General features: G+C 41.1%; 1 protein-coding gene across 2 annotated transcripts in view; it reads right to left on the bottom strand.

The window, feature by feature from the left end:
* The window catches only part of LOC105917636 (glutamate receptor ionotropic, kainate 2), a 1,028,886-nt gene that overhangs the window by 438,188 nt on the left and 567,985 nt on the right, over nt 1-22,713 (bottom strand). Inside the window, exons 13-14 of one of the 2 annotated variants that reach the window (XM_036128574.1) lie at nt 14,779-15,029; nt 14,490-14,517 (exon numbers count right to left, since the gene is read on the bottom strand). The exons of the other annotated variant lie outside the window; for it this stretch is intronic. Of the exons in view, the coding sequence (XP_035984467.1) occupies nt 14,490-14,517; nt 14,779-15,029 (279 nt within the window). The remainder of the gene's footprint in view (nt 1-14,489; nt 14,518-14,778; nt 15,030-22,713) is intronic. 2 annotated transcript variants of the gene reach the window in all.

Below are 22,713 nucleotides of genomic sequence, written 5' to 3' on the forward strand. Positions count from 1 at the left end.
CTACCAAAAACAGGCAACTTCTGAGGTAACAGCAGGGAGCAGCATTACCATTTTATGTTCAATACCAAAGTTTAACTTGGCAGTGGTTACAACTAACTTGTTTCTGTCATATTCGTTGCTGGAAGAACTTTAAACTGAAATGCTTGCTAACTCGATATGCTTCCATGTTTATTTGACGTTAACACGCGTTTTTTTGTTGTTGCTTTCTCGCGTGCATATAGTAGGGTGACCAAACGTCCGTATTTCCCGGGACATGTCCGTATTTCACGTCCTGTCCCGGGCGTCCCGGGTTTTTTTTAGAAAGTGAGGAAATGTCCTGTTTTTTAAATTACCTTCATTGGACCATTAAATTGACAGGCACTAGGGCACTGCGCACAGCGCTGCGTGTGACGTAATCCCTGAGCCGCGTCAGTGCGGGCAGCCCTGTTCTTAATCAGAAGATAGATAGCGTGGCTGTCAGTACGCCAACAACATGCCGAAGCGCAAATGTATGTTTACCGACGATTTATAAAAGAGTTTCCCCGCTTTCAGACCGGGTCGAGACAAATGGGAGGCCTTTATTGTGCTATTCATTCATTACAGGAATTGTTAAGCATTTTTTAATAAATAAATTTTGAATAAAATTATCATTTGTTATTGGAGTTATTGCTGTTGACTTTTACTGAAAAGCATTTTTAATAAACCAACTGTAAATATCATGTTATTGTAGGATTACGTAGGCCTGTGTTAAGTGAGTGCATGCCACAGACATCTCTTTGAATCCGAGGCTGGGCTGACAGCGAGGTTATTGGTGCATTATCGACACCTACTGTTCTGATTCAAACCCCTACACCGCAGCAACAGACCTTCACAAAATAAAATAAAAGCATGTGAGCAACATGCGTTAACGCGTGTTAAAGTAAATATCGCCGTTAATAGTCTAATGAATTAACGCGTTAACTTGCCCAGCCCTATATATATATATATATATATATATATATATATATATATATATATAGATATATATAGATATATATATATAGAGAGAGAGAAGGCAGATACAAGTAGTGAAATCAGTCAGAATACATTTCCATGCAGCACAAGAATGAGGCATATTTTCTGATTCACGTTCACAATAACAGAACTCAACTTTTTTTCTGCCACATACAATATGCCGGTGACATTGACGTGCGAACCTGCGCCCTATGACGCGTATACGTATATGATGTCTGTGTGTCCACCTGTCTATTTAAACCCTCCTCAGTTTTCTATTTGTTGCCGGAACTTCACACTTGTTTAATTGGTAAGAGAGCCCTCCACATTTTAATATATACGATTACCTGACCTGTCCTCTGTTTTTTGAGTCTGCCCCAGTTTTTGTTGTCACCTGATGTCTGCTCTGTACTTCATTGTGGATTGTTTTCTGTCTGCCTGGCTCATCCATCTCTTCAATAAATCCTTTCATTAAATCCATTTATCTCTTCAATAAATCCTTTCAAGTATTCTGGCTGAATACCGGGTTCATCTCCTCATAAATCATTACATTCTGTGGAAAGTTCAAAGCTTGGGAAATCTTTTTATAGCCTATGCCTGCTTTATACTCCGGCACAACGTTATCCCTGACCTGTCTGGTGTGTTCCTTGGACTTCCTGATGCTGTTTACAACCAACTTCTGAAGGCAATTGGTTGCACTCATAGAAAAGGGGGCTGAATACTTTTGCACACCACATTTTAATAATATTTTAAATAATGTATAATTTTTTTTCTACTTCACAATTGTATACCACTTTGTGTTGGTCTTTCACATACGATTCCAGTAAAATATGTTTTTAATTGGGACAAAAGTTTAAGAGGTATAAATACCTTTTAAAGCCACTGTATTTTTGCTTTGGTCAGTTGACTACTTTGCCTTGACAACTAAAACAGGCCTACATTAAAAATGATTCTTTAAGATATGGTTGCAAATTCACCATTTTAACTTACTGTATTTACTCAGTAATGTATGTGGTCACTGGTCACCTGCAGGTACATCTTAAACAAGTATAATATCATAAAAACATAATTTTTTGGCAGTCATTCATCATCAGAAAGTAAAACTCGTTTTATATAAATTCATCAAGATAAGAAATACCTTTATTGCTCAACAATATAGAAACTCAGACACAACAGTGGAAAAAACACATAGGCAGAGTTACACATCGTTCGCTGCTGCTGCCCCCACCCTTTGGAACTCACTGCCCCAAAACATCATGAACTTAGACTCATTACAGAACTTTAAATTGCATCTCAAAACTCACCTATTTAAACTTCTCCGTAGTATGTGTTTTTTTAAATTGTTTCATAAAGTGTCTTTGAGTGTCCAAAAAAGCATGATATAAGTTTGATTTATTATTATTAATTATTATTATTAATATTAAGAAACAAGCTTATATAATCTATGGTTAGTTGTAAAGCAACAGAAAATGAATTTATCTAAATGGCAAAAATAAAATAAAACCCGAGTAAATTTTACACAATTACTAATAGTATGGCAGATAAAAATTAAACATTCAAGTTATACAGTGGAAAACAGCAGCTGATTTACACATGTGACAAAATATATAATATGCATGACTGCACAAGCAACATCTTGCAGCAGCTAAAGTGTGTGCAAGTGTATCTTAGAATCTGAGAAAGTAATTATCAGATAAGAAATGCAATATTCCATTAAACAAAAAAAGCAGCTGATTCACACAACGGTGTGAGAAAAATATGAAATATGCATGACTGTATAAGCAACACCCAGAGTAGCAAATAAAAGTGTGCAAATATATATCAGCATCTGGGAGACAATGTAAATAATTCCCGCTAAGCTCAAGAACCTGTGCAACCATAAGCATGCTTGTGAACACTTATTGAGTCTGTTGTGTGCCGCAGAGATTATAAATTCTAGCAGCAGCTAGGATGAAGAACCTGTGCAAGCGTTCCTTTGAGCATCTAGGATGCGGCAGTCTGTCACTGAAAGAGCTCTCCAGCTTTCCAACAGCTCCATGCATGGGGTAGGAGACATTGTCCATCAATCAATGCCTTATGTCTCCCACCACCTTTACTGTGTCCAGGAGGCTTCCCAGGACAGAGATGTCCCTCCTAATGAGTTTATCCAGTTGTTTCTTCTCAGCTACAGATAAGCTGCTACTCCAAGAAACCACACCATAGAAAATGGCTGATGCCACCAGAGTCCAAGGTCTTCAGGAGCACCCCTTTATCTCCACTAGACCTCAGTTTCCTCAGCAGGTAGTGTCGGCGCTGACTCTGCCTGTAAAGAGTATCCGTGTTGTGACTGCAGTCCAGTTCATTGTTTGCGAATTGGACGAACAGCGTGGTAGATGGCAAACAGAGCGAAGCAAAACTGCGAATAGGCGCTGTGGATTCACATCTATGCAAAGTAAAATTTAGATTGAGTTCAACAATCTGAACTTTTCTGTAAATTCACGTCACATTAAGGGTCCTCCGATTTCAATTGTTTCATATTTAGACTGTAGAATTAGGCCATATTTCTATTAAGCAATGATGGATTTACTGACCAAAGACACCTGTAGTTTGTGTCCCAGAGGCTGATCCGTCCCCCCACGCGGGGCACCAGCTCCTCAAACTGAGTCCTGGAAAGACAGAAGCACTGCTGGAAGCGGCTGTCATCCAGATGCGGCTACAGGTCATACTTGTCGATCTAGGTGAGTCTCTGGAGGATGTAGTGGACCCCAAGGGCGTTGACAACATTGTTCGTCTTTCCACATCACATACAGCACCGTGACTTGCTTGATAAAATCCATGTCTGCCATGGTGAGTTAGACAATAGAAACCGACAAGAGGAGGCAAGGGGACTGTCTGGATGCATGAACGGATCCTGGACGGATCCAGTTTGGATTGCAGCACAGCACATTTTGCAATACAAGTTTCCTGCATGTTAATTTACATCAATTATGTGGGTCGGCCTCTAGTGAAGTCTACCAACAGGTTCTTTGTTTTCCTTGTATTTATCCTGAGATGGTTATGCTTACACCGGTCTACAAAGCTACACATTTACAGTTCTGGTTGGGGGGTGCTGACTCAGCATATTCACCCATCTCATATTGCCTACAGCCTTAGTGTTCTGTTTGAGACCTGAACTTGTTTCCAAACATCACTGATGTTACTGTCTCTCTGTTGTGCCTCCATTTTTTTCCCTGTAGTTGTTTTTTCCTTCACTGATATTCTTTCTCAGTTCTTTTTGTACAATTTTTAGATACTCTCTTTCCCGACCTGAAAGCCCTCCTCTTCTCTTTTTGGGAAGCTCTTTTGTCATTGTTTGTTTAAGGCTTGTTGTTGGAGAATCATCTAACTTTACTAACGGGCACAGTAGAGCCCATACAGAAGTTGGTATAGTCCATGATGCATTCTATTATTCTGTTAATGTCCTTTCCCAGAGTTCATCCCACATAGTGGAGGTGAAACAGTCTCTCAGGGTTTCTTCGGTCTCCTCAGACAATTTCCTGACTGTGCAAAGTTACTGGTTCTCTGTGTACAAGGGGTTTACAAACAGGCTGGAGGTAAACCAAGTCATGATCTCACCCCCGAGGAGGAAGGCGTCTTTGTAATTTACATACAGTAAGTCCACTATTGTATCATTTCTAGTGCTGCAGGTAACATACTGTTTACAGGTGGGGAGGGTAAAGGACAAGGATGTATGATTAAAGTCCCCTGAGAGCAGAAAATGAGCCTGGGGTGTTTTGCATGCATTCTGCTCACAATAGTGTGGATGAGGCCACAGGCTGCTTTGGTGTTTGTAGACGGGGGCACATACACTGCTATCCCATTAACATTTGAGAACTCTCTAGGTACCGTTTAAAGCTTCAGTGCAAAGCATCTCTAATTTTAACATGTCCAGGGCTGTACCATCTGTTGTCCAGAGCTATACCATCTGTTATTAACAAACACAAGCAACAACCCCTCCCTTCCTCTGAGCACAAGGAGAGACACATTATTTCAAGCCTTTATTTCTTGTAAATTTGATGATTATACCTTACAGATAATGAAAACCAAAATTTGATGTCTCAAAAAGCTAGAATTTTTACAGAAGATTAATAAAAATTATATTTAAAAAGGTAAGGCTTGAGTGGCCTTAAACCAGCTTTTAATACCAAGTCTTCACAGCAGGAGGAACCATGAAAATGTGGCCTAAATGTCCTGGTAGATGGCTCTGTACACTATGGACTATAGAAAACCCAGTTGACCAGAACCAGCAGTTGATATTTTACCCCAAATCATCTGACTCTTGAGACCTCACACTGAACTCCAAGCAACATGGATTCTGTCTCTCTACTCTTTCTTCAGACTCTGGGACCTTGATTTCCAACTGAGATGTAAGCTTTACTGTCATCTGAAAAGAAGACTTTAGACTACTGAACAACTGCCTAGTTTCTTTCAGAACAACCATCAGGGGTGTATCCATTCTCAAAAGTAAGGGGGGCATATTTTTTTCCAGAGGTCTATTGAGTGATTTATCATATCTGGGGTTATTGCTTGTACAATCATACATATTGCATAGTTTTTTCTCACATTTTTCTGATTACCCCGTACGTTCCTAACAGAGCACTTCACCCTCAGGCTGCAGGTCTGCTGGTGGTTCCTAGAGTTTCTAAATGTAGAATGGGAGGCAGATCCTTTAGTTATCAGGCTCCTCTCCTGTGGAACCAACTCCCAGTTTTGGTCCGTGAGGCAGACACCCTGTCTGTTTTTAAGAATAATCTTAAAACTTTCCTTTTTGACAAAGCTTATAGTTAGAGTGGCTCATGTTACCCTGAGTTACCTCTATAGTTATGCTGCTATAGGCTTAGGCTACTGGAGGACATCAGGGCCCATTCTTTTCACTCTACTGATTTCTACTGTTCTCCAGTCTACTGTTCTCCAGTTTTGCATTACATTACATTGAAATGACTGTCGTCATTTCAGCTTTTAACTTTTTGCTCTCTTTTTCTTCATAGCAGGTACACCTGGTCTGACGTTCTGTTAACTGTGACATTATCCAGGGAAGACAGATCACCCGCTATTATCATCTAATGTAGAACAGATTACTGGATCAGTGTGTGCTTCTGTGCTTTTTTTGTCTGTCATGTTGTGTCTCTGCTCTGTCTTCTGTGACCCCCAGTCGGTCGAGGCAGATGATCGTTCATACTGAGCCCGGTTCTGATGGAGGTTTTCCTTCCCGTTAATGGGGAGTTTTTCTTTCCGCTGTCGCTCCATGCTTGCTCAGTATGAGGGATTGCTGCAAAGCCATGGACAATGTAGACGACTCTCCCTGTAGCTCTACGCTTCTCCAGGAGTAAATGCTGCTTGTCGGGAGTTTGAAGCAATCAACTGGTTCCCTTATATAGGAAATTTTTTACCAATCTGTATAATATGATTGAATTTGACTTTGTAAAGTGCCTCAAGATGACAAGTTTCATGAACTGGCGCTATATAAATAAAATTTAATTGAATTGTTCTGAAAATCAGCTACTGCCTTCCTCTTTTTAACTTGAAAATTGAGTTATGAATACTGAGTTATCAATACTTTGCTTTTCCTTTTGATAAGTTCATTTTATTTTGCTTTAGAAGTTATCTAACTTTTGCCACTGTTATACCCAAATTTTCCCAATCTTGGGATAATAAAGGTATTTCTATTCTACTATATTCTATTCTGTTTAACAGCATTACTTAAGGTAGATGGTTTGTTACTGCATGCCAATAACGGATTAAACGGTTGTAATGGCTGAAAAAGATGTGTGGAACAGAGGGCACAGATAAGTGTGGGGGACATGTCCCAGGTGGACCCCTCATCCATTATGCCAATACTTCAAATAAGGAATGCAACATTTGTAGCCCCTATGTAGGATTCGCCTGTGCATGGTGCTCTTGATGCATTGATGCCAGTCTCAATCTGCTACTTATGAAGCTCCCCCTAATTCTTAAAAAGATATTGACAATCCTCTCATCCCTTTTTTTGAAATAACTTTTCCAACCACACCTCTTCCTTCCACTCAACTTTCTATGAATATGCTAGGATCTGGAACCCGGAACTACCAGCTTCTTAAGCAAGGACCTTCTGTAGCCTAGCCTCTATGTGGTCTGTGACAATGAATGTCTTCTGGACATCTGTCAAGAAGACAAGTATTCCCCCATGATTGTTTTGCCTATTGACCCATCATGAGAACCATTTAGAGAGTCAGAAAACCTATGCAAGTGTTTTGAGTTGATTACACCACGAGATTCCAATATAACCTTTTCACAACATTCTAATGTTCTGAGACACTACGTTTTTGGTTTTCATTGTGTGCAAGCCCTAATCATTAAAATAACAAGAAATAAAAGCTTGAAATATTTCACTTGCATAATTATTCTATGTATCATCACTTACTTTCTGAAAGTAGTGAGAAAAAACTTTCACAATATTCTAATTTTGTAGATGTACCTGTTTTACATGTTATTGTAAGAGGATAAAGTAAACTTAAATAAACAAGATAAACTGAATTTAGAAAAGCACAGTGAAATTGTAATCAGTACTTTGCTGAAAAATTATTTGAAGCATAAAAAAAGACTCGGTAACTGTGAATGCAGAATCTCTCTGAGCATTTAGATCTGGAACATAAATACTAACAATGGCCTGCTAGACTTGAAAGCTGCAGTAGGTAACTTTTGTAAAACTTTTTTTTTTTTTTTATATTTGTTCAAGCTTACACTATGTCCTGATATTGAAATATTAGACAGATAATCTGTGAAAAAAAACTCAACCTTCTCTGGCTTCTCTCAGTGGTCCTTTTGTGATTTGGAGAAATACACCACTCTTAGTCAGAAACAACCAATCAGAGCTAGGAGGAATGTCTGGCTCTCATTGGTTGTTAGCAATGTCCATCACTCTTGTGTCTGCTCACACCCCCTCCCCCGCACAGTGTTTATGTCATTCAAGCTCAGGATTACCGGTAGGCTACAGCTTTATTAGAAATGGTGGAGGAAAACTGCCAATTTCTGTAGTTGCACCTGCTCAACAAAGACAGGTAAACATTGGAGAAGCATGGCAGGCTCCTCTGTGGTGGAGGAACTGTGGAGGGAGGAATGTGGCGCAGTGGAGAGCAAGGGAAGGAACCTGGTTGGTGCGCATGTTCAAATTTTCTAAGTCCACAGTTTTTTCAAAACTCCCTTCTGCAACTTTAAACGGTTAGAAACATTTATCAATCTTCTATGACACTGCAAATGGTAATTTAACCCTAAACACAACACAAAACTAAAATATATCAGATTAGGATGTTTTTATCAAATGAGCTAAGTAATATAGTCCCAAAAACATTTCACTAAAGGTTTGTACAGCTCTACTAAATACATTCATATTTCTCTTTTCTGATTAGATTTTATGAAAATGTCAAATGCAGATTTGACATTAATTTATGCCAGTCAAAGTTACAGAACTGAATAGATTTTCATTTGGTAAGTGGTCTTATAGATTCATCTTAAAAAATATTTTTATTATTTGTATTATATTTTAAATATATTTAATTAATATTTCATAATAATATTTATATCTGCGTGTTCTCCCTGTGCATGCGTGGGTTCTCTCCGGGTACTCCGGCTTCCTCCCACAGACCAAAAACATGACTGTTAGGTTAATTGGCTTCTCCAAATTGTCCTTAGGTGTGAATGGTTGTTTGTCCTGTTTGTCTCTCTGTGTTGCCCTGCGACAGACTGGCGACCTGCCCAGGGTGTACACCGCCTCTCGCCCAGTGAACGCTGGAGATAGGCACCAGCAACCCCCGCGACCCCATCAGGGATTAAGCGGTTTGGAAAATGGATGGATGGATGGATGGAACATACTGGTTTGAGGTGTAGCAATTTTTTTGTCAAAGGCCAAATGTATTCATATTTGAGAGGCATAGAATCTAAAAAGCATTAAACTAATAAAAATTCTAATCAGTTTTTCCATTGTTTTTGAAAGAACATACATTTTTACAAAACACTTGCAGCCAGACAAAACAACCCTGGGAAGCACCTCCTGCCGATATAATGAACCAGTAAACACACACACACACACTTCTATCTATCTATCTATCTATCTATCTATCTATCTATCTATCTATCTATCTATCTATCTATCTATCTATCTATCTATCTATCTATCTATCTATCTATATTTCCAATGGGAAAATATTATAATTAAATGCGTGTTTGGTTACTTGTTGTAGAACAGTACTGAGCAAGACCCTTAACCCCCGATTGCTCCCCAAGCGCCGCACAGTTGCAGCCCACTGCTCCCCAAAGGGATGGGTTAAGATGCTGAAGTGAATTTCTCCATTGTGAGATCAATAAAGTTCAATTATTATTATTATTATTATTAAAAACATGTTCCCTAGGGAAGGAACAATGCAGGGCTGAAGCGTGAGGACATGACATCACGCTAGAGTTAAGACAGATAAACCTGGTGGACTCACCAGCCAGACCGTCAAGTTTACTGATGTTGTTGATGGATTATGTGAGCATAATGTTTCTTTGGTAAGGCCCTGTGTTTTAAACTGGTTTTGACTGCTTGTACCTACAAATGTTTTCTGATCTCTAATTTTTGTCTATCACAGATAGGTAAATAAATGTTATCTTCAAATGTTCTACTTGTATGTTTAATAGCAATAACTAGGTCCAGCACCTACTCATATTTCTGTTACTGACGTTAATGAATCACAGAATCCATATCAGTATTTTGACTTCTCAGTCAACTCCAATATTGGCATTATGTTGAAGTGAATTTTTACAGTAAAAAAAAACACAACAACAGACTTTTTCTTCAGAATCTATAGATAGATGTGGGATTGACACCTGGGTATTATTCATTTGTAATTTCTCAGTATTATATTATATATCACTACATTTTTCTGAATCTCAAATTTTGTTACATGCATGTTTTTTTTTAACTTGCAGGCCTTTGTTTTATCAACCTGTATGAAAGAATATCAGGGTCACAGAAAAAACAATTATGTCAGAATTCTGAGATTAATGTCAGAATTCTGAAAAATGTCTGAATTCTGAGATTAAAGTCTGACTGTTTCTCAATATGTATTTACTTACCTGTACTTGTGTACTTGTAAAGTGTCATCAATGGTGGCCCAAGTACTGTTCCAATTCTAAATATGCATCAAGATATGTTTTCTTGCCCTTTTATAGAGGGTGCATCGATGTATCCTTCTGCAAGTTTGGCCCAGCAAGATATCCCTTAATGCATTTTGCCACCAACATCGGTAAATAGAGGTGAGTGTTTAAATTTTAGAATGTTTTCAAGAAATTAACTGGACATTAAAATGCTTATTTTGGCCTTATGTTAAAAACAGGGCAATGCAGTCCAACTACTCTGTCCTCCCGGCAGAGACAGATAGCTCTCCCTCTCAGGAGAGAGCAGTGTTAAGGAGGAAACACACCGGACGCGGTGCAAAGCGCAGCAAAGCAGCTTATGCGCGTCCTATGCTTAGGTTAGCTTTTCATTTTAATCAGTCAATAAATGTCTGTTCTGACTCTCTTCGAAGTCGGTCGTGTTTACAGCTCTCTCCAGAGCTCCTTATCTGCTTGCCCTAGCCCCCCTGTCTCTCCTGCTATTTGCTTCATGTCTTTGTGCAATTTCTTCACAGCAACCGAAAAGCTCGGAAACAGAAGCTAAGGAAATTATGGATCTCGTCAGCTGGTCTCTAAATTTTTTCTACTGGAAAGCAAACAAAAAACGGGGAGCATTCCTGTCCCAATGGAACCTTTTTTGCGGGATCGGTGGAATAGATGGTCCACGGTGTTCCTCTCAATGATTTCCGTAGAGGAAGCTGAAGACGTGTATATAGAGGAGTGGTGGCCTACTGGTTAGAGCAGCTCGCTTGCGCTCTGAGAAGGATGCAAGTACCCGGTTCGATCCCAACTGCCTGCGCCAATTCATGAAACATGTCATCTCGAGGCACTTTACAAAGTCAAATTCAATCATATTATACAGATTGGTAAAAAATTTCCTACATAAGGGAACCAGTTGATTGCTTCAAAGTCCCGACAAGCAGCATTCACTCCTGGAGAAGCGTAGAGCTACAGGGAGAGTCGTCTGCATTGTCCATGGCTTTGCAGCAATCCCTCATACTGAGCAAGCATGGAGCAACAGCGGAAAGAATGTGCTTAATATGTAATGTGCTTTATAATCCAATGCGTATTATATATGGACAAAGACACACATCGTTATTTCACGGTGCGCCTTAAAATCGGGTGTACTTTATAGCCGTTAGACTTTATAAGCATCACTTCTCCTAACAAAAGCAATAGATGTTCATGTCTGCTGTTTTTGCACAGTCTTTTTGAATATTGTAAACATTCTGTGTGTTTTATACATAAATATACACGTTTTGCACATTTCTTAAAACCCCCCTTCTCAGTTGCAGAGGTCTTTCTTTTTTTTTATCATGCCATTTCTAACAACCGTACAGTCTTTTTCTTATGTTGCAAATGTTCCCTTCTTATTTTTTTGTTTTTATACTTTTTACCTTTGTGTGTATCTGCAGGCTGCCTGAGGCGACAGTGGTTCATTGACTACTCATCTTAAAATCGGAAGGTTGTGGGCTCAATTCCAGCTTCCCTCTGTCACAAGTTGATGTTCTCCTGGGCAAGGCCCTAAACCCCAAATTGAATGCCAAAAAGTGTATTGGTGAATGGGTTGGTGACCATGCAGTTGGGCTAAGTCTAACCACTTTGAGTGGTCAGTATGACCAGAAAAGAGTTTTATAAATTCAGTCCATTTTCAATTCCATTTGCATTTCACTTTGCTGCTGGGACATGTGAATTTCTCCTCTGAGGGGAAAAAGGATAATTATTTATATTTTGTTTTATAATATTTTAAAATTGTTATTGTCTTCTGCAGCCAACTATGTAGGAGGAGCGACCACAGTTCCAGGTTTGGATCCAGTTTTCCAACATTTCCCTGTGATCCTTTTCACTCTTGTTTCCTGCCTTATCTTCTCCACTGTCTTGTGATCATGTTTGACATTTTAAAATAATATTAATATTTGCTTATGAGATCTAGAATTGTGCCACTCAGGGTGGTAGTAACTCTGTAACATTCAGATTTTGTAAAAAAAATTAATTCCTGCTTTTATTAGAAAAATTGCTTTTTTTGTCTTGTATTAGATGCTGTGCGGCTGGATTGATTTTTCCTAATATTTTTCTATATTTTGCTCTTTGGTTATGATGTGTAACCATAACAATAGGGCGGTTTACAACAGGGAGCAGCTGTTAACATTGCAAAAGTGGAAATATTACGACAACTGAAACCAGAAATCCCACAGGAGTTGAAAAGGAGGCATTGTGGTTGCAGAGCAGGAGCAAAGAGGAGAGAGAGAGGGAGGAAGTTCAAACCACCTGTGTCATCCATAATCATGGGCAATATGAGATCTTTAGCAAACATGTTGAATTTACTTCAAAGACTCAGCAAGAGTATCGGGAATGCAATAATACGTGTTTTAATAATACATGGCTGCAGGATAATATTCCCAACCCCAACGTCTCTCTGCTGGGCTTCCTGACTGTACGAGATTTAAAGAGCAGCAGGAAAAGGAAAGGAGGTGGATTGGCAGTCAACAACAGATGGTGTCACCTAGAACACGTTACTGTGAAGTGTCGTCTCTGCAGTCCAGACATTAAAATATTGGCAGTTAGTTTTTGTCCATATTATTTGCCAAGTGTTGTTTTTGGTGGTTGTTTACAACCCATCCTTAGCTGTTGCGACAATGTATGTAATGTCATCAGTTTCATTGTTGCCAGGATACAGACACAACACCCTGATTGTTTTGTGGCAATATCTGGTGATTTTCATCACGCCTCACTCTCTGCTACACCGACAACATTTCAACAACTTGTCAGCTTCCCTACCAGAGAAAGCAAGACATTGGATTTGTTTTACACAAACATCAAGGATTCACATATTTCAAAATCAAGACCTCCTCTGTGTAAATCAGATCAATTCGGTGTACTTGCCAGCAGGCCGACCATCTGATTGTTTTTGATTATTTTAATAAATGCATTTTTTACTAAAAACGTTTTGTTTCTGTCTGTTTATACTGTAGATATCTGATGAGTTTACATGATGATAATAAGAAATGAAAAATAAGTATGTTAATCAGTTTTTAGTAGTTATTGGAAGTGAATAGGAAAAGTTTGACCAATCTGTATAATATGATTGATTTGACTTTGTAAAGTACCCCGAGATGACATGATTCATGAATTGGCGCTATATAAATAAAATTGAATTTAATTCAATTGAATTCAATTGTGCAGTTGTAAAGTAACAAGTCTGTGCCAGATGCAGGTTGGTAAGAAATAAAAGTAAAAACTCTTTAAGCACCTCCTGCTCATGGATCCAGTGCAAACCTAAGGAATAATGGAAGGAATTAATATATAAACCTACAGCTGGTCATCGTCTATCATTATCCAATTGAGACAAAAAATTATTTATAAGCAAAGGTTATCAATTTTTTGTAGACAATCATGCATCACTGTTAACAGTAGTCTGAAAATGTCATAAGGTGGTAAACCAATATGATTTATATAGTGAAGCTTTTTTAAAAACAAAGTTTAGCTCATTATTTTAAAAAGTTTCAAATTGGTAATGACACTTCTTTTTAATTATGTATATTTGATATTTGTCAAATTTAGATTTTTTCCTTATTTTATTAGCCATTATGAATGTGAAATATTCTCATAAACTGAGCTAAGCCATTGAGTTATCTTTGTGAGCCACCCAACAACAACCGTTTCCTATCAGATGTTGCCGTAACCTGATCAAGTATACACCATTCCATTTGTCGTCTTTGTATTTTCATACGTTCTTGCGTACTTATTAAGTACACAAGAACGCTCTTACGTACTTGGGTATTGAGAAATAGGCATCGTTTTTAAAATTAAAGTCAGAAATCTGAGGAAAAAACTGAATTATGAACTATTATTTTCAGTGGCCCCAATACTCTTCCATAATACTTGTAAGTGTGGATAGCTTAATGAAAAGCTAAATATCACAGCCTTCTTTCACTGCATTCATCACCTTTAAAGCAGCAGATAACAGTCAAATTGATTACAGTACAGCAGAGTGGAAGGCTGCATGTTGACAGGGCAAAAGTGAACAGAAATAGCTGAGGGTGGGAAATTTTGGAGGTGGCTGTTGAAGACATGTCATGCTGTGGAGCAAGCCTTGGACAGATGTACATTTCATCCAACTATGTATTAATCCAAGTACTTCAAACGTTACATTTAACTGATGAACTATTACCATGCCTTTGCAGTTTTAAGTAAACTTTAAATATTCAAACAAATTAATCAACTAGTAAAAAAAACCCCAAAAAAACTAATTGAGATGTTTTAGATATTAGATTCAAATAAAGGCAAATAATTTCTGAAGTTTTCTTGAGGTCATTTGAGATGGTGGTTAAAGTCTAGCTTGGATCCATGGTGACAGCAGAATTCCTCACGTTTCTTATCTCGTTGTCGCCATTGGGCCTAAGTGGATAAATGCAAAGAAACCAATCCTTATCTCACGATTTATAATATAGCATAGTTATTACTGTGTGAAGTTCCATCTATTTTCAAATAAATAACCCTATTCAAAGTCTATACTTCTAATAAAAGTATAACTACCACATGCCAACTACCACTTGTATTTGCCATGAGACTGCCAATCATGGCAAAAGTGGTTAAGGTCAGAAATTCTGCTTTCATTGCATGAAATTCTTGAGAGGATTTTTTTAATATATTCTTTACCTTTTCCAGCTGTGCATTCTGTTTGGACTTGTACAGGAATTCTCCTACAGCCACAAACACGGAGAGAACAAGTCCAGCAGCCAGGACAATGAAGATCCCTCCGATGTTCTGCACACCAAGGGCGTTGGCCTCCTTACTCTCCTCCTCAGGACAGCCGTTTCCTCTCCACCATTTTTCTTTCATCATGTGAAGCTTGCCTTCCTCCTGAAGCTGCAGAATGGCAATAGTGATCTTATCTCTGTACGGAGAGCCTGGAGAACCAAAACATATGAGAATAACATTAACAGACAATGTAACTGTCTTTTGCCCATTACCATTAGTGCAGGATCCAGTACGTCACTAGTATCAGTGTGAATCAGTATCAGGAGCCCAAAGTACACAGTAATGCATCTTTTTTTGCAATTTAGGATCCTTTGCTGGTCTGGTGGCCCCAAAATAACTTTTATTGACTGATAACATGTTGCTTAATGCACACATACATGGAGGATCGTGAACCATCTCCTGCCTGTCCACCCACCTACATTCACCATCGACAACAGCTAGCCATGCAGCATTTCAAAAACCACCGCTCACACTGCCAACTGCAGCCCTGTGTTTTGACTCACAACCTCCCTGGACTCACCACTGAACCAACACCATAAGCCACCCGCTGAACAGTTAAAATCACCAATCTGCTTGCTGTTGGTGTTATATCTTGTTTACTTTCTGTTTGCAGTTTGTGACCAGGTGTCTCATTTATAAAACTTTGCATATAATCTATACAAAAAATGTATGGCAAGAAAAAGAAAATGGCATACGGCAAAAAAAATATAAAAAAAATCTGATCAGAAAACCATGCGCAAGCGCACCAACACACAATTTTTCCTTTTATAAATCACAGCTGTACTATAATGTTTGCGTACCAGGTTCCACCTCATGTTCTTCCCTCTACATTCCCAGATTCTACCATAAATGGTCAATGAACCATGGATCTTAATGTGTACTGAAAATGGGTTAACTTATTTTGTTTTGTTTTTCATGGTGAAATGGCAACCGTGGAAAAAAAGCAAAAGCTTTGTAAAAACTTCTCAAAGTAGTTTATTAAATGTGTAAATCAGTGGTAAACGCATAGATGTTAACATTTAAAATAACTTGTTAAAGTAAACTTGATTGCTGTTTTTAAATGCCGGATGACAACCTCACACCATGCTCCATGTTGAAACTTCTCTGAGTCTTTGGCTCTATCCAACTATGGCTCCATCCCTTAATTATAACTTCTAGGACCTGCTCCTGTTCCTTGACCTTTCATGGGGTCAACAGTAAGAACTCTATTGTGGGTAGGAAAGGAGCGTTGGATTGCTGTGCCGATTTTGGACAGCCTTTAACTCATACGTCATTACACGATGGAAAGGCACATTGATGATTATAGTCAAATCTGGGTCTACAGCCTTCCGAAAATGCAACAGTAAGCCCTCCCCCACCAGTAAACCCTCCCCCACCAAAAAACCACCAGCAAAAAGCGGTTTGGGAAGCTCATGGGACGCTCGGCTAAGTTCTGCATAGGTGTGAGCTTTACCTTCTGCGCTCCGGGGTTTGGATCCAGAACTTAAAGCGTTGTAGCCACTGTCCCCTGAATGAATGGCACTGGAGTTTTAGATGATTATGAAAAACTCATTCTATTAACAAAGTCTGATTTGGAGTGAAATTGAACGTCTGAAAATTGTAGTTTTGCTGCAATTCAACACTTGACCATCTGTGTCGGCAATTTCCCACCTCCAAAATGAGTGTACTCATGTGTCAGTTGCCATGAGGACGGCACATCTTCCTGTCAAAATTTTTTTTAGATCCCAAACTTTGCATGGAAAGTGATGCACGCAAGTTTCCGGCCCTGTTTTGTGTGTACACAAGCTTTATAAAGGAAGCCTTGCCACGCTCCCCAGTTCCCATACTCCACTTCCTTCAATAAACTCTCTTAATCTCATATCTGCCTCTGTGTTTGTTTTCTGGTTTAGTCTATGGAAAAACAAAATCCTTTGACCAACATAGATCTGGGACACAAATAAATTGCAGTTTCCCACCAGGTTTTTCTCCTCGGACTACACAAGGCCTTTTTTACAGTCCATGAATCAACAAACATCCCAATATATGAAAACTTTCACAAACCTAAGAACCCAAGTCATACAAATCTAAGTCTAACATCCCGGTCTGTCAACTAATCCTACTTTGTCTGTTTCTCCTGTAGCTGCTACTGCGCTGGCACCCTTGTTGCTCAAGGAGTTTTCACCTACTCCAGAGGCATATTCAGGTGAGTTAGAAAAAATATGGGGGCTTTCTCCTCCTCTGGTCTTTCTGCGGGCTTCTCACTCCTTTGTTAGTGACTCTAGTAAAATATCTTTCATCATGGGATTACTTGGAGGACAAGCCTTGTGTTGGGCTGTGTCTATTATTGATGAGACAACTATTGACATGTACATGTTTTCCCAGTTCTTAGAACTCTTTAAGGGAACTTTCACACAAGTTGTGTGAAAGTTGTGTATTGAATACACATGGTTTAAGTCAGTCTGGCTGGCCCAGCCATGGTGTCCGCACTCCTCTCCTTCAGGAGACCGATCTGTCAAACCTCTCAAATTTGCTGATAAAGCAATGTTGATCAGCCTCATCCAGGAGACTGATGAGTCAGCTTACATATGGGAGGTTGATCAGCTAGCTCGCTGGTGCAGTCAGAACTACCTGGAGCTTAACACGCTGAAAAATGTGGAGATCATCGTGGGCTTTAGGAGAAAATTATCAAAAAATCTCAGATGATGTGCTTCTTGCACCAGCTCACGAAGCTCAATCTGCCTAAGGAGCTGCTGATCCTCTCCTACACACCCATAATCCAGTCTGTTCTCTGCTAATCCATCAGTCTTTTTTGGATCTGACACCAGACAGGGCAAGACTGCAACGGACAGTCAGGACTGCAGAAAAGATCATATGTATCAACCAATTCTCCATTCAGGACTTGTACGTTTCCAAAATCAAGAAATGGACAAGAAACATTACTGCAGATCTATCTCACCCCAGTCACAAGATGTTCCAACTTCTCCCCTCTGTAAGACACTACAGAGCATTGTACACCAAAACCAACAGACTAAGTAACAATTTCTTCCCACAAGCCATCATTCTGAACAGCTAACTGATGAAAAATAACAAACTCCTATGCAATAACTCAGTAACTCTCTCTGTTCAGCCATTTTTTACTAGCTGAAATTTACCAGTTTTGTATCCTCTGCCTGCACCTAAGAAAGAAGAGAATAATGTCAACAGGGCCTTCAAGCACCTGAGTGGAAAGGAAGCATTGGGTCCTGACCATGATTCCTTAAAAATGTGCTGGCAAACTGAGGTCCACCTTCGCCAACATATGTAACAAATCTGTGTGAAGGTACAACACGCTTAAAATGCTCTACCATCTCTTAAATCTCTGTACTGATGTCTGTGGTGACAAAATTCCTACCTGGTGCTGAAACACCCGGAAGACATCACAGGCCCCTTGCTGGACCCCCTGAAGCTTGCTTAGCAGTCGTCAGAGGATGCAGTCAGCCTGGGTGTACACCTCATCATCCACCATTTTGACTGCCCAATGACATATGCCAGCATCCTGTCTGCAGACTTCAGCTTGGCCTTCAACACAATCAACCCTGACATTCCTCACCAGAAGCTCACTGAACTCACAGTGCTGCCCCTCACCCATCACCCTAATGCACTACTCCACCTGTGGGTATTTGGCGCCCTCTGCCGGCTCAAGTGCATGCCGCTTCCTTTTTTTTGTGCCCTGTCTGGCAGTGTAACATTAAGAATGTGGTCTTAATGCCAAAGAGAGCCCAACAGATTTTACTTTCACAAGCATTACTGCTTCCCTATAATGCTCCGGATGATTTATGTATGCATAAAGCTTTATTAAATTTTGTTCTGGGACTGTTTCATGTTCAATGGACACAAAAACAGAAAGGAGAAAAGAAGAGATTAAAGCCGCAAGCGGTGTCGATCGGCCCTCGCAGCCAAGCGCCGCTCTGGCCTATTGGCCACCTTGGGGGTTCGCGCACCGCCGGCTGCCAGCCACCGCAGAAGCTGTCACGCATTTTCCCCGCCTTTCCACCGGGCAATTCACACAAACGCATTGGGCAGTGCTCCCCCACGACTCACAAAAAATCTGGTGCAGATCGGTCGATGCAGCGAGGAGATACAGCCGATAAATAATGATAATGCATGGTTCTTTGTGTGAGTGAGAGTTCCTGTTTTTAGAGAAGATCTCTGCTGGTGAGCTCCTGCCAGCTCTGGGTTCGGCACACCTGGAGCAAATCCCCTGATCAGGCTGACTGGGGTTTAAAAGAGGCAGCAGGATCTTCACTCCTCGCCGGATGATTACAGATGATGGTATTTCCAGCCAACGCTAGTGAAGTTAATATAGTTGACAGTATTGTGCTTTGGTTTTTCTGCTCTAGCTCTCAAGGCTATTTTGTCCCTGTGTTTCCAGACCTTTTTTGATGATCCTTCACCATTGGCAATTTGGTTTGAAGACTTGTGTGCTGTCTGAAGATCCTCAGTCAACTAACTTGCCTGCTCGCTCTACAGTGTGTCGCTCTCACCTCAGGAAAACAACTTAACAGGAACTCCCTCTGGACTCTGAACCCTAACACCCTTCCCTGCCCTCACCTGCCTCTGAAGAGTAAGTCACTCCTCCTGTGATTTAGACTCCTGCCTTTCTGACCAACAAGTAACTCATCTCTCTTCCCTGTAGAGCACCTCACAGTGGACTCAGCTGCCAAGCTGACCTCAGTGGACTTTTGAACTAATTTTTGTTGTAATTAAACCTTTTTTCACTATTCTGTGTTCTGAGTGATTCTGCATGTGGGTCAGGAAACTGCCTCAAATCATGACAAGTTAATTGTTATTTAATGTGTTTAAGGGTTTCGTTTCTTGCATTAAGACAGCTTTTAAGAAAGTTTGACAATTAAATTGGTGGATACACACCCAAAAGTAATGTAAAAGTAACATTTTAGCAATTGGAATATCGCTAAAGTAACACTTTAGCAATATTGCACATGTGTATGTTGTTTACCAAGTTTCATAATTCCTAACAAAGCACTTCACTCTCAGACTGCAGGTCTGCTGGTGGTTCCTAAAGTCTCTAAAACCAGAATGGGAGGCAGATCCATTAGCTATCAGGCTCCTCTCCTGTGGAACCAACTCACAGTTCTTGTCCATGAGGCTGACACCCTGTCTACTTTTAAGACTAATCTTAAAACTTTCCTTTTTCCATCCATCCATCATCTTCCGCTTATCCGGGGTCGGGTCGCGGGGGTAGCAGCTTCAGTAGGGAGGCCCAGACGTCCCTCTCCCCAGTCACTTGGGACAGCTCCTCCGGGAGAATCCCAAGGCGTTCCCAGGCCAGCCGAGAAACATAGTCTCTTCAGTTTGTCCTTGGTCTTCCCCTGGGCCTCCTCCCGGTGGGACATGCCCGTAACCCCTCACCGGGGAGGCATCCATGAGGCAACCTGACCAGATGCCCAATCACAGCAGACGCCGCACCAATCCGCCTGTCGATCTTCCGCTCCATCTTCCCCTCATTCGTAAACAAGACCCCAAGATACTTGAACTTCTCCTCTAGAAGCTGGCTCTTGGGACTTTCCTTTTTGTCAAAGCTTATAGTTAGAGTGGCTCAGGGAAGAGCAGAGAGGAGCCCCAGGAAACCCCCAAAAGCCACAGTTCTGAAGGCCACGGGGCAGCCAGCTACACTGGAGCACATGCAGCGATGGGCCTAGGGACCTGAGGCCTAGGGGAGCCCCGCCCCACTGCGGGGCCCTGACAGACAGGCCCAGGCCCTGTAAGGCAGCTGCCAGAAGGGAGCCAGCACACACCGACGCACCCAGCCCCGGACACAGAGGATAGGCAATGCACCAGTGGGTCAAGGCACCAGCAAACGGAGGGGAGCAGGACAGGGGGGATTGGGTCCCCACCTAGTGGAGACCTGAGATGTCATAGAAGAGGGGGCAGTCCAAACCCAACCTGACATAAAGACAAACAGAAAACCATGTACACAGTCACATTCACACGTTTCCACCTTAGTGCCCTCACATGCATACACTTTTACCAACACAAACAAAATAACAAAAAGAAAGGGATGCAGCACACGCACTCGCACTCATCACAAACACATACTATACTCCCAGGTCGAGGCACCCCAGAGGGGTATCCAGACCCAGGAAGTGAACTCCATCATCAGGATGGGGGGTGGGGTGGGGGGGCAACCATTATACCCCTTCCCAGTCCATAATCTGGGCTGGTATTGGGATGGGAGGTTAGGACCAGACGACACACAGGCCTATCCACCCAAAGATAGGGCCAATATGAACCAAACAGGCCAACCAATCAGTGCCCGCCCCACAAACCCTGAAATGTTGCCTTCCCCACACCATGTCCTCCATAATCCTGGGTAGAGCATTAGAGTCAGTCCCTGCTGGCCCCCAGGACACAACGCCCAGCCCCGAGCCTGACGGGGCGGCCAGCTCTTCCTCCAGGCCCCAAACTCTGGATGCAACTCGGAGAATAGGAGTGTTAGAACGACCCTGCACTTTTCTCTGCCTACTCAAATGTCATGCTGTTGAATGTTGTTCTCAAGTGCATTTAAGATGGGAGGACCAAAAGGCGGAGAGCTTGGTGCAACCCATGCCCCTTACAGAATGCAGCCGGCATAAGCCCCCCCCCCCCCATCCCCCCAATACACCCCACCCAGAACCCTGTCTAAATATGAATGGGGCTGAGAAAGACACCAGGGAGCAGCCTACACAATCACCCAACCCCCCACCAGGTACCCTTACCCCTCCCCCAGTTCTTGTTCTACATATGTGTGTTGTGGGAATGTTATTAATGAAAGTGTCTAAGATGTACAATAATAAGTCACAAGAAAGTGGGGCTGGGAAATCCTTCCTGCTCCCCAGCAACGCCCCAACACCCATGGTCCTACATGTGTGGCAGAGTGATGGAGCAAGCAGAAGGAAGAGTCCAGGGATGGGGAGGAATGTCTGGGGCACAACATGCTGTCCTGATGTTGCCCTGAGCAGGTGTCCTGCCAGGACAACATCAGGGCAACAATACAATACAGCTCAGGGCAACAATACAATAATGTCTGAAAAGTGTTTTCTCTTAGACCCTTTCACAGTCTTCTGATATTGCCGCCAGTTCCCTTTTTCAATTTAGGTTTAGCTCTGTGACATTTCGGTCTTGCAGCACGAGTAGAGTCATTAATCCAGGGCTCAAATTTAGTTTTTATTAATCTAGTCTTCAGAGGAGCTACAGTTTCAATAGCTGTCTGGCAGGTGGTGTAAAACCAAGAGCTGAGCTCCTCTGTGCCATGGCCCATGGCATCCACATTAAAACAGATGTTAAAAGGGAAGTCCGGTCAACAAGAAAAAATCAGGGGATCATTAGCTATACCTAAAACTAATACGTTCGTGGTTATTTAATGAATTTAGCTTTAATCAATGAGAAAAAAAAAACATAAATTGTCGTCTGGATCACTGTGTATGGGGGCAGCCATTACTGCCCATATTTGGGCAGTAATGGCCGCCTGACATCACATCCTGTGACTGTGAAGAGGGGGGTTTTGCCATCGTACTTCTGGCCAGAGAGAAAACACGTCGTGTGTAGCCAACATTTGGTTAAAAGATGTCTTCAAGATGACATGAGGGCGAGGATTTTCGTTAGGTTTTTCTTTTTTTATGATGTAGAATTTGCTGTAACATTTGTTTACCCAATCAGAGCGGCGGAGGGATACGACGAACTTGGAAAGAGTGCTCACTGTTGTGAAGCCCACTTATTTTATATGACTTTGGTCTTATTTTTTCTAAAGTCGCTTGTAAATTTCATGAGTTGCGGGTTGCAGTCTTTTTTGGGCTTGTTTCTGAAAGTGAAGTCAAT

Source organism: Fundulus heteroclitus, chromosome 3 (genome assembly GCF_011125445.2).
Source record: "Fundulus heteroclitus isolate FHET01 chromosome 3, MU-UCD_Fhet_4.1, whole genome shotgun sequence".
In the NCBI taxonomy this organism is placed as follows: domain Eukaryota; kingdom Metazoa; phylum Chordata; class Actinopteri; order Cyprinodontiformes; family Fundulidae; genus Fundulus; species Fundulus heteroclitus.